The sequence below is a fragment of the Pan paniscus genome, chromosome 18 (genome assembly GCF_029289425.2).
Source record: "Pan paniscus chromosome 18, NHGRI_mPanPan1-v2.0_pri, whole genome shotgun sequence".
In the NCBI taxonomy this organism is placed as follows: domain Eukaryota; kingdom Metazoa; phylum Chordata; class Mammalia; order Primates; family Hominidae; genus Pan; species Pan paniscus.
This window is the reverse complement of record NC_073267.2, coordinates 65,412,608-65,424,909: the sequence shown is the minus strand read 5'-3', so window position 1 is coordinate 65,424,909 and position 12,302 is coordinate 65,412,608. Positions and strand designations below refer to the sequence as shown.

The 12,302-nt window shown below is 40.7% G+C and overlaps 1 protein-coding gene across 1 annotated transcript in view; it reads left to right on the top strand.

Annotated features, from left to right (window-relative positions):
* Window positions 1-5,253: 5,253 nt before the first annotated feature.
* Window positions 5,254-12,302, top strand: part of CES5A (carboxylesterase 5A) — a 99,646-nt gene continuing 92,597 nt past the window's right edge. Inside the window, exon 1 of the mRNA XM_063598088.1 lies at window positions 5,254-5,339. Coding sequence (XP_063454158.1) covers window positions 5,254-5,339 — 86 coding nt within the window. The remainder of the gene's footprint in view (window positions 5,340-12,302) is intronic.

Here is a 12,302-nt window from a genome sequence, read left to right as displayed (position 1 = left end):
TTAGGATAAGAAGGGGAATGTGGATATTGTGCCTGGTTTACTATTTTTATCCAGCCTCCTGAACTTTGTATGTATTGAAGACTGATGTCTTAAACTACACTTCCAAAGATGAGGGTGAGTTGTTTGACTAGAATTTACCAGGGTTGGGTCTGCCCCTTGAGTCTGGCCAACAGCTGACTCACAGTCCATGGTTCCATTGATGGCATACTTCCACCGGGAATTCCCTTTGTGTTTATTTTCATTGTCAAGATGTTCTTACCTGCCTCTCCTCTGGTTGGAAAGCTTGGGAACTCAGATGGATTTGCCATTTGCTGACCAGCCTTGAATTATTAGTGCAGGAGAAGAGATGGACATAAGGAAATCAGCCTGCTTCTTTGTGTCTGGCATGAGGGGATGTGGTGGGCATTGTGATGTGCCACCTAGATCTGCTTCTAGGAATGAAGGACATATTTCCCCAACTGCTGGCAGTGGTAATACAGCTTGCAGCTATCTCCCCTTTGGGGATTGCCTCAGATAAAAGAATGGTTTTGCCCCTGGTGGCCAGCAGCCCACTTTCTCAGCCTTCTGCCCCAACTCAGGCAGTTCCGAAGGATCACCTCATCTTCAGAACTCCCCATGCTTCTCTGGCACTGCATTGCAGCTCACTGTCTCCCTCTTCCCAGTCTGCCTCCTCCCCTTCATTACACTGGCAGTGACCCCAAGATCAACACCCTAATTAACCTCATGCCTGCTAAACTTCATCTCAGGGTCTGCTTCCTGTGGATCCCAACCTATGATCGAGCATTTACTGAAAATTACTATGTGTATCAGAGCAAAGCACTATTGTGGCTATATTTGGCTACAGAAACCCTTAAACCTGCCCTGGGATTGGGGAAAGGAGCTGCATATGGCCAGCCAGAAAGTATGGGGAGGCAACGGCCCCTTACACATGTATTTTGATTTGCCCACCCAAATCCGCTCCTTCTGCAACTGTCCCCAACTCAGAAAACGGCAACTACATCTATTCAGTCAGTCAAGACAAAAATCTTGGAGTAATTTCTGACCTCAAACTCTAACACCACATTAATCTAATTCATCAAGGAATCTGCTCAGCTTTACCATCCAAATTGATCCTAAATTTGACCCTTTCTCACCACCTGGAATGCCAACCCCTAGGTCCCAGCCACCATCACCATCCCTAGCTTGGATTACAGCAATTGTCACTGTGAAAAGAAAATAAAATCTGGGGACCCTCAACTCAGCATGTCAAGGGAAAAGTTAAGCTTGGAAACCAAGTCATGCAAAAAACTTGCCTTTTCTTTTGTTCCTAAATAGATAGCTACAAGATAGAAGGCCACAAATCTCCCCAGGGGGCCTCCCTCACCCTGACAATGTAAATTAACAGCTTATCTTTATGGTACAGGACAAGAGGAGACTAGAGATTGTACCCCCCTTCCACCGCCTACCCCGAGATGAATTTATATTCGACTTCTTCCTGTACTGTGTTTACTTTATCTTATGTAAAGTGCAGATTAACTGAGCGCGAGACGGATGCATAATTGACTGTTCCTCTGCCCCCTCCTTTTCACATGAAACATGTGGATTCAGTGAGTGCTAATCAAAGCCTCAGAAAAATGTGACCATATCCTCCCTCTTTTTTTTCCCTCCTTTTTTGGCCTGCCTATCTTTTCCCTGTTAAATATTGAAGCCCTTAAAATCATCCTTGGAAAAAGTATGAGCCACAGATCCTATTGTGGCTTGTGTCTCTTTATCCCAGGCACGTCCTCAACCTGGGCAAAATCAACCTCTAAATTGATCGACATCACTTTTTCTTTTTCATTTTCTTTTTCTTTTTCTTTTTTTGTTTATACCACCTAATCAGGCTCTCAGGTTCCAAACTCTTAGCTCCTACAATCCATTCTGAACACAGCAGTCAAAAGGATCTTTTAAAACCAAAGGCCATTCATGTGTCTCCTTGGCTCAGCGCTCTCCAATATTTTCCATCCCATTTTAATCAAAACTCCCTGCCCTTCCATGGCCCCCAAGGCTGTTTATGACCTGGCCCTCCCCTGCTGTCCTGCTGACCTTCCCTACCACTATGTCCTCTTCGCTCACTCCAGTCCATGCCAAGCTTGTTCCTGACCTACTTGAAGTTCTCCCTGCTGAAAATGCCCAGATATCTTCATGGCTCCTCCCCTCACTTCCTTCAACTTCCATTTCAAATGTGCTCTTATCTGAGACCTTCCTTCACTACCCAATCAATGACACTAACTTCCTCTCCCTACAACCCCAACTTTGGCACTAACCATCTCCCTTGCCATGTTTATTTTTTCTCATAACACTTATCACCATGCAATGGATTTCCTTGTTTATTTAGTCTATTCCTCCCCCAAGCAGAATGGAAGCTTTATGGGAAGTGTTTTGTTCACTTTATTCCTAACATCCAGAACAGTGCTTAGCACAGAGTGAGTGCTAAATAAATGTTTGTCAATAAATGAAATTTTAATTCCCTGGACTGTTTAGGAGCATCTCAGATGGGAAAATTGCCTAAGGACAGATAATATTCTTCATTCTGCTTCTTACTTGCCTAATGACCTTCCATAAGCCCCTTTTCCTATCAGGCTATCAGGAAGCTGAGGGGGTGGGACAAGATGATCACTCAGTGTCTCTTCTCCATCTGATCTTTTGCTGAAATTGTGATTTGTTTGATGCAAACAACCTGGTGTGACATTACTGCAACTGTTTTTCTATTGCTTAAGTGAATTCTAAATGAAGCCCAGCTCTAACTTCCCCGGGATCCCTCCCAGGTGTCATCCCACCTGCAGGGAGTGGCCCCAAGTACTTGGCTCTCTTTCCATTTTAACCTTCCCATGCCCCTCCTGTGTTCTGTGACTTGCTTTGGCCTCACATTGGGCAGATTGTATGTCATTGCCCTTTGCTCTGGTCAATGGGATGTGAGCAGATGTGAAGTCAGCAGCAGCTTGAAATAGACTTGAGTGGTGAGCTTGTCCTCTTGGGCTTCTTCCATCACAATAAGAGAAACACGTCTTGGCTAACCTGGTGGTCCAAGAACTGAGGGATGCCTGGAGTACCTGGATCAAACCAAAGGCCAGAGCCAAACTCAGCTGAGCCCAAGTGAGATCAGCAGAGCTGCCCCTGTTAACCCACATATGTGTGAGTGAGAATAACTGAATGCTGTAAGCACTGAGTACTGGGGTGCTTTGTTATGTGGCATTCTTATGGCAATAGCTGACTGATACACCAATCTTCCAAAACTCAACCCAAGGTACACACTCTTCCAGAAAACATTCCCTAAGCCCAAGGGCATAGCCTAACAGTGAGAATTTCAGGTCTGTTTCAGGTTAGTGAGGTCAGCTGCTCATAGGAACTGAGAGACTGCAACAGAAAGAAGGAAAAATGGGCAGCCAATATTGCTCAGTTTTGCTATTTGATGACTCTGCAAACAGGAAGAACAAGGATCGACAGGATTTATAGTACAAACTGATAGAATGGAGCTGGGGCTGGCTTTGTGCCTTGCAGCTTCTTTCCCATTTTTTTTTTCACAAGGCTCCCCACCAGGACACAGGAGCTGGTAACCCTGCCCTTGGCCTGAAATGTGGTTTGACCTACAGCTTCTGGGTATATCAGACTGGGGCAGCAGGTCACTGTTATTCTGACAGTGAACATTACACCTTCCAAATGGACATTGCAGAAATTTAGAATTGAGTCTTGTCAAAACATCCTGGTTTGCATATTAGGAAAGTCAAGGGAGAAGTTACTTTATCTTCTTTCTAACCCGATGAAAAGATTTTTAAGGGACTTTACTGCAATCATGTTTCTATTGCTTAAGTGAATTCCGAATGCTACTGTAAATTCCATTCATTATTTAAATAGCTTTAGCTCCCTTAAGAGCCTAAGTGCCTTACAGGAAGGAAGGAGCTATCAAATCCATGCAGGGTGGGGAATTGCTCAGGAGGGTCAAATCCTGGGGCATAGGGAGAGGGACTGTAGTGTTCATGATGGGTCTGTAGGGAGGCCGATCAAGAGCCCAACTGAGTGATAGTAGGAGCTGGGAGAATTGCTAAGATCATCTGGGCCTAGGATGCTTTCCTATCTTTCCTGGTCCTAAGAGTTTTCTGAATCGCTTGTTAAAAATAGATCTGCAGACCCTTCCCCTGGAGATTGTATTTTAGCAGACCTGACGTGGAGTCCAAAATTCCATACTTTCAAGAAAGACCGCAGGTGATTTTGACAACTAGACATGTGTGGAAAATACTGATCTATCAAGCTGCCTTGTTTATAGGTGAATAAATTGAGTCCTAAGGAGGGGTTAGTGCTAGAGGTTAGTGTTAGTCCCCAGTTAGTGCTAGAGCTAAATCCAGAACAGGATCACTGAGACCCGAATGGCAGATTTCGGATGCCTGATTTGCAGCTGTGCTGCTGGGACTGGCCGTGTAGTCTGCAGGTCTGCTGGTCCCTTGGTACCTTTGTTTAGCTGCTCACTTTCTGTAAGAACAGCTGAAGGCAGTGCTCCTGGAGTCAGACAGACCAGGTTCAAATTCTAACTTTGCTTCTGATTCACTGAACAACCTTGTGCAAATTGCTTAACTTTTCCAAGCCATTAATATGGGCATTAAATCAGATAATGTACCTACCCCTAATAGGTGCTCAATAAATGATTATTGCTTATGAAGTGCTAGACCCCATTCCAAGCCATTAATTTGGGCATTAAATCAGATAATGTACCTACCCCTAATAGGTGCTCAATAAATGATTATTGCTTATGAAGTGCTAGACCCCATTCCAAGCCAAAGAACTGGCCAGTATGAGCTCATTTAACAAATAAAACAAGCCTATTATTAACCCCATTTTAAAATGAGAAAGTTGAAGAAGAGAAAACTTGAGTGACTGGTTCAAATCACGCATATAGCAAGTGAGAAGCAGAGGCGGATTTGAACTCATGTAGTTTGTAGCCCCCCTTCTTTCCCTTGAGGATAGGGTCTGGGTCCCACTTACTCCAGCATGGGCCCTGGTGTAGGCCTTTGCACACAAGTAGATATCAGTAAGTGCCTGATGAATGAGATTGAGATTTAAAGGCAGGGCGAGAAATTCACTTCAAGTATGGCTGAGGGTGGGGTATTAGCATGGGGTATCTGGAGAGGGCAGTAGGAGGCCCTAAGTAGAGAAGCTGTACCCGGGGAAGATGGGGCAGAGCCTGCAGGACCAATCCCTGGGAGTTAAGGACATTTTTCAGGCCGAACAGTTAGCGTTGAAATGCGCAAGAGCCTGGAAGTTTTTTGCATTGTCGCCTGCAATAAGGAAAAATCCAGACTGAACTGGCTGCTTGGATCAGAAGTGATGTAACGGGCTGGCTTTGGCCTAGTTTTCCTAAAGCAGACGGCCCCCTGGCTCTCCCACACCCTTTTTTCCAGAATTGGCAAGTGACAGCTACCGCCATCTAGTGGTCTGAGTGGCACTGCACAGGGATGGGGAAAAAAGGTTGGACGGCACTGCAGGGACTAGAAGATGCCCCTGGCTTCCCTCTCTCCAAAAATGAGAGCCCCCAATGGTGGTAGAGAGTTTATTCTGTTCAAGGCACGTTCTTACCTTTTACTTCATTAGATCTTCTCAACAATCCAGGAGGTCACCAGGGGCCATTAACTCCATTTTATGGGTGAGGCAAAAAGTCCCTGGAGGAGAGGGGTCTTGTTCAGAGTCGTACTGTCAGCTATTGATGGAACCAGGACTGGGACCCAAGTCTTCACAGTACAATTTCTTAGCCCATAAGTAATACAGAGAGGTTGTCAGATCCCTTGAAGTCTCCTTGGACAGGAAATGGAAGATGATTTATCCTGGAGGTCTTGGTCACTTCTCTGCATGGAGGTGAGTCCCCTTCACCTCAATGACTTGCGATTTTTCCCTGGAAAGAGAATCCTCAGGTGGGATACCTGGGCTGATAATGCTCATATGGGAGGTTTCAGAAGAAGATGAATACTGCCCCTTCAGCTCTAGACCCTCTAACTGGATACTCAGTTAAAGCTTATCTGGTCCAGGCTCCTTGTATGAAAGATGGGGAAACTGAGTCTCAGAGAGGGAGAATGACTAGGCTGACATCACACTGTGGTTAAAGCCCTTCCTCTCCAGCCTGTCTTTCTGTTCTATGTACTCTGGTATAATAGCTGGTGCCTGGAGCCGGCACTGTTTCAAACAGATATAACTGTTTTCGGCCCAGAGTGAAAATTGGACTCTAGTGTCTCCCAAATTATACCACAAAGCTATGCAAAGGAAAAGAGAAGCTACTGGATATGTATGTTTGTTTTAGCATCTGTAACATCAGTAATTCACAAACTTTTCAATGGAATCTTAGGCAGAATTTGGGTATGCAAAAGAGATTAATGTGGTGAGAATTGAGGAAGCTGACATTTACTGTGCCCCTGGGGATCTCTGTAACGCCAGAGAGAAAGGGATAACACGTTGAAAAACAAGGCATTGCATAAGGAGCACTGGCTGTGGAGTCCTAACACCTGGGCTTTAGTCCCTGCTCTGGCAAAAGCTTGCTCTGTGTGTGGCCTTGGGAGTCGCTCCCTCATTCTGATCTCTCGCAGTTTACTCATTCGTACAATAATCCTGATCTTCCTACTGCCTAGGGTTGATGAGAAGATTACATGGAGGGAATAGGGGAATGGATGTGAAAATGGTTTGTAGAAAGTAAAGTGCTACATTTATAAATGGTTTCTTTTTTAACTAAATTGAGGTAAAATTTATATACAATAGAAATGCGCAACTCTAAAATGTTCAATTTCAAGAGTTTGGAAAATTGTAATCAGCTGTGAAACCATTATCCAAAACAAGCTACAAAGTATTTACATCCCTCCAGGAAGTTCTCTTGGGCTCATTTGTAGCCAACCTTCCAAGCCCGCAGGCAACCACTGTTCTGATTCCTATCACCTTAGCTTAGTTTTGTGTGTTCTAGAACTTGACATGGACAAAATCGCCCAGTATGTGCTATTATGTGCCTGGCTTCCTTTGCCCACTGTAATGTTTTTGAAATTCATCCAGGTTGTTTTTTCCTTTACTGCTGCAAAATAGTATTTTATTGTATGGACATACCACTATTTGTTTATCTATTTTACTATGGAAAACATTTGAGTTATTTCCAATTTTGGATATTATGATTAAGACTGCAATGAGCATCCTCTTCCACATTTTAAGTGCACATATGAACCCATTTCTGTTGAAATAGGAGTGGAATGTTGAAGCATACAATAGATACATGAGTAAATTTAGTAGAAGCTGCTGAACAGATATCCAAATGGTTGTACCATTTTACATTCCCAACAGTGACACACCAGAGTTCCAGATGGTTCATAGGTTCCACATTTTGTATTGTTAGAATAGCCATTCTGGTGAGCATAAAACGGTGTCTCACTGTAGTTAAAATTTGCATTGATGTTAAATACCATTTCTTATTAGCTATATGTGTATCTTCCCCTGTGAAGTATCTTTTAAGTTATTTGCCCAGTTTAAAAAAGGTAGCTTGCCATTTTATTGTTGATTTGTAGGAATTCTTTATGTGTTATACACAAGTCATTTGTCAGATATAAATGTGGCAAAAACCTCTCCCCATTTTTTTTTTACTATTCATTTTCTTAATGATGTCTTTTCATAAGTAGGGATTTTAAAATTTAAGTTCAAGTTACCTATTGTTTTCATTGTGCTTCGTGATTTTAATGTCCGAAGAAATCTTTGTCTAATCTAAGAATGCAAAAGTATTCTTTTGTGTTTTATTCTAGAAGCTTTACAGTTTTCACTTTTATGCTTAGGTCTATGATCTGTCTTAATTTATGTTTGTGTATGGAATGAAGATAGAGTTGAAGTTCATTCATTTCCATATGGATTGTTTCAGCGCTTCTGTTAAAAACATTTTCTTTTCGCCAGTGAACTGACTTAACGCCTTGGAAGTTTATTTTTCAATTAAAAGGTCTAAAAAGAAATTTTATTTTAAAAGTATAAGATAGTACCATTGACTTTTGGAAGGATGTACTGTTCTATGACTTTTAACTCAGGTATAGGTTTGTGCAGCCACTGCCAGAATCAGAATATAGAACGATTTGATCACCCCAAGAAACTCTCTCATGCTATCTATGTGCCTGTCCTTTCGCTGACACCACACTATCTGGACTACCGAAGCTTTATAGGAAATCATACAATCAGGTAGTGTAAGTGCTCCAACTTTGTAATTCCTTTTTCAAAATTGTTTTGGCTATTCTAGTTGTTTTCCATGTTCATATAAATTCGAAAGTCCACTTGTCAATATTTAAAAAAAAATCCTCCTGGGATTTTTATTGGAATTGTGTTAAATATGTAGATCATTTTGGGAAGAACTGACATTGTAACTATGCTGAGTTTTGCAATCCATGAACATGGTGTATCTTTCCATTTATTGAGGTCTTCTTTAACCTCTTTCATAAGCATTTTTTATAGTTTTCAGCATACAGGTCTTCTATATGTATTTCATTTTTTGGAGGGGTATTGTGAATGACATTGTTTTAAAATTTTGTTTTCCAATTATACATTGCTAATATATAGCAATATGATTGATTTTGTGTGTTGCCTTGCAATCTTGCTAAACTCAGGTATTAGTTTTAGAAGCTTTTATAGATTCCTTGGGATTTTCTGTATAGAACGCTATGTCATCTACAAATAGAAGATTTTATTTCTTCTTTTCTAGTCTGTATGCCTTTTGATTCTTTTCTCTGCTTATTTCAAATAGCTAGGACTTCCTGTACAATATTAAAAAGGAGCAGTGAGAATTCATCCATGCCTTTCTCCCAATCTGATAAGAAAAACATTCATAATTTGCCATTAAGTAGAATGTTAGCTGTAGGCTTTTTACATTTGTTCTTTATCAGATTGAGGATGTTTTCTTCTATTTCAAGTTTATGCAGAGGTTTTTTTTTTATCATGAATTGTTGCATTTTGTCAAATGCATTTTCTGGATTACGTATGATGATGTATTTTGCCTTTTAAAATTTTAATATAGTAGATTACATTGATTGATTTTTAAATATTGGATCAGCCTTATATTCCTGCTATAAATTCCACTTGGTTGTGTATGTGTTTTTTTAATTTGGTTGCTATTATTTTGCTGAGAAATTTTGCTTCTGTATTTATGAAGGATATTAGTCTGCAGTTTTCTATTTGTCACTATTTTTGTATGTTTTTGGTATACGGGCTTCATGAAATGAGTTGGGTATATGTTTCCTTCACTTCTATTTTCTGAAAGAAATTGTGTAGAATTATTTTTTTTTCTTCTTTAAATATTTTGTAGAATTTCTAGTAAAGGTATCAGGCCTGGAAATGACTTTTTTGAAAGGTTTTAAAAGATAGATTCAATTTTTAAAATAAGTATAGGACTATTTAGGTTATTCATTTCATCTTGGATGAGTTTTGTTTTTTGTGGTTTTCCAAGAATTGTTCAATTTTATCTAAGTTTTTGAATTTATATGTATTATGTTTGTAGTATTTCCTTATTATTTTTAATGGCCACAGGAACTGTAGTGATATCTTCTCTTTCATTCCTGATATTAATTTGTATCTTATCTCTTCTTTCTCTGTCAGTCTTGCTAGACACATTTTGATTTTTCCAATTATTGAAAAAACACCTTTGACTTGATTAACTTTCTCCATAGCCTCTCAGGTTCAATTTCATTGATTCTGCATTACTTTTATTGCTTTCTTTCTCCTGGTTACTTTGGTTTTGTTTTACTCTTCTTTTTCTAGTTTCTTGTGGTGGAAGCCTAGATGGCTGATTTGAGATCTTTATTTTTCTTTTTTTCAGTTTTGTTTTTCTTTCTTTTTTAACCAATACTATAAATTTTCATCTAAGCACTATTTTAGAGGCACTTCACAAATTTTGATAGGCTGTATTTTTATTTTCATTCAGTTCAAATATTTTCTCATATTTCTTGGGGCTTCTTTCTTGACCTATGAATTATTTAGAAGTGTGTTGTTTAATATGTTAGCATTTAGATATTTTCCTCTTGTTTTTCTCTTACTGATTTCCAGTTTAATTCTATTATAGTTTGAGAACATACTTTGTATAATTTCCATTATTTTAAATTGGTTAAAGCTTGTTTTATGATCCAGGATCATGCTCTATCTTGGTGAATATTTAATATGCACTTGAAAAAAATTGAATGTTGCTTTTGTTGGATGAGGGTATTCCATAAATGTCAGTAAGGTCTTATTTGTTGATGGTGTTTTTCAGTTCATTCCTATCTAAGAATAGGAGTTCCCTTTCCTACTTCTTGACCCAGAACTATACAGTGTCTCCTAGAGCTCTCTATTTATGTTAATGACCACATCAGGGTGTCAGGGGGCCATGTCATCTTCTGGTCCTAGAATAACAGAGGGGACAAAATAATTCATAACTTCAATAGTACTTTGAGTTCTGGTCTTACTTCCCTATCTACCTGTTAGTATTTACTATACAGAGTCCTCAGAACAGTGCACATATTTAGTCCAGGTTTTAAAGTTGATTTTTCTTTGGGGAACTACCCCTTTGTACTCTTAGTTCATGAGATGTGAGTGGGGTGGACCCCAACCCTACTTCCATGTGCTCTGATCTGATCAGTTAATGTATTCTATCCCAAAGCTGCAATGATTGGTTGAGGACTGAGCATGTGATTCAAATTGTAAAAGGGTCATTTCTGATACTTTTGTGGGAACTAGTAGGAAACAGAATTTCTCTTCACTGGGGTTATTTACCTATGGGGATGAAATCTTGTTACAGCTTGAGAAGAGTTTGCCTGAGAGTAAAAGGGCACATTGAGGAAAGTGAGCTAGAAAAGAGAAAGACAAACTCCTAATGAGCTTGCTTAAGTACATAGATCCAGCCATTCCTGAAACTAGTAATCGTCTCTCACATTCTAGACTTTTCAGGTACATGAACAAAACAAAACAAAACAAATTAGCAACAACCCCCCACCCCACTTCCTCTGCATTAGCCAGTATCAGTTGGTGTTTCTGCCACTTAATATTAAAAGAGTCTTAATACATATCTACATATATATATATATATATTTTTTTTTTTTTTTGAGATGGAGTCTCACTCTCTCCCCCAGGCTGGAGTGCAGTGGCATGGTCTTGGCTCACTGCAAGCTCTGCCCCCGGGTTCACACCATTCTCCTGCCTCAGCCTTCCAAGTAGCTGGGACTATAGGCGCCCGCCACCATGCCCAGCTAATTTTTTGTATTTTTAGTAGAGACGGGGTTTCACCGTGTTAGCCAGGATGGTCTTGATCTCCTGACCTTGTGATCCACCCACCTCGGCCTCCCAACATATCTTCATATCTTAAGTTTCCTTTCATCTTCCTTAAGTTCCTCAGTCAGATTCTAGGGACCCATTGCCCCCTTAAGCCCTAGGGCAGCATCCCCTTCCTTGAGAGAGCAATTAGCTGATTTCATGGTTCTCCAAACAGAAATGGTTGTCCTTAGAGAATCTCAGCATGAAAAATGGGCAGAGAAGCTGGGTCTCAGTACGGAGCCAGAGAGCATGTTTGCAAGTCTGCATCTGCTGGCTACATTAATGTGCAAATCAGGCTGTGGGCTAGAGTTTATTTTTAATAATTAGAAGCCCATCTTACTTTGGAAATGTGCTGCAGCTTCCTGTGACGAAAGGGAAAAGATGGTTCATCCTTTCTTTCCCTCGCTCCATGGAATCTACATTTCTGGAAACTTAGAGATGACATAGCTTATTCACTCGTGGAACTCAGTATTCGAGGAGGAGAAAATTGTTGTGGGTAGAAAAAAAGATGATTTTTAAAAATGGGAAAGGAAAAGTATCTATTTCTCTACAGTATTTGGCAAATTTTGCTAAAATTTCTCAGGATCCCAAACTAGGGGGTAGATAACATTTTTGGCACATACATGAGGCAGGTGCCTGGCATGGTTGTCAAGAGCATGGAATCTTACAACCACAAGACAGTAAGCTTGTAGCCCAATATTTTGCCAATGGAGAGAAAGAGGACCCTTTTGGGAAAGGGCCCTGTCCAAGGTCAGGCTGATAATTAACATAAAAAGAAGAATTATGAAGAAGGTGCGTGGGCTCCTTCTGTGTCCCAAAGGCTTCCACCATAGCCCACACCATCCAGACTCACAACTTTCCTACATTTCCAGAAGTGCCTCTTTGCAGGTGTCCCAGGTGTGAGTATGATATGCCCACTCGGCTTGGCCGTCCGCCACCTGTTTGTCACTCAGCCAACTGGCAGTCCCCATCCCCATGTTTTTTTTTGTTTTGTTTTGGCATAGCTGAATTTCACC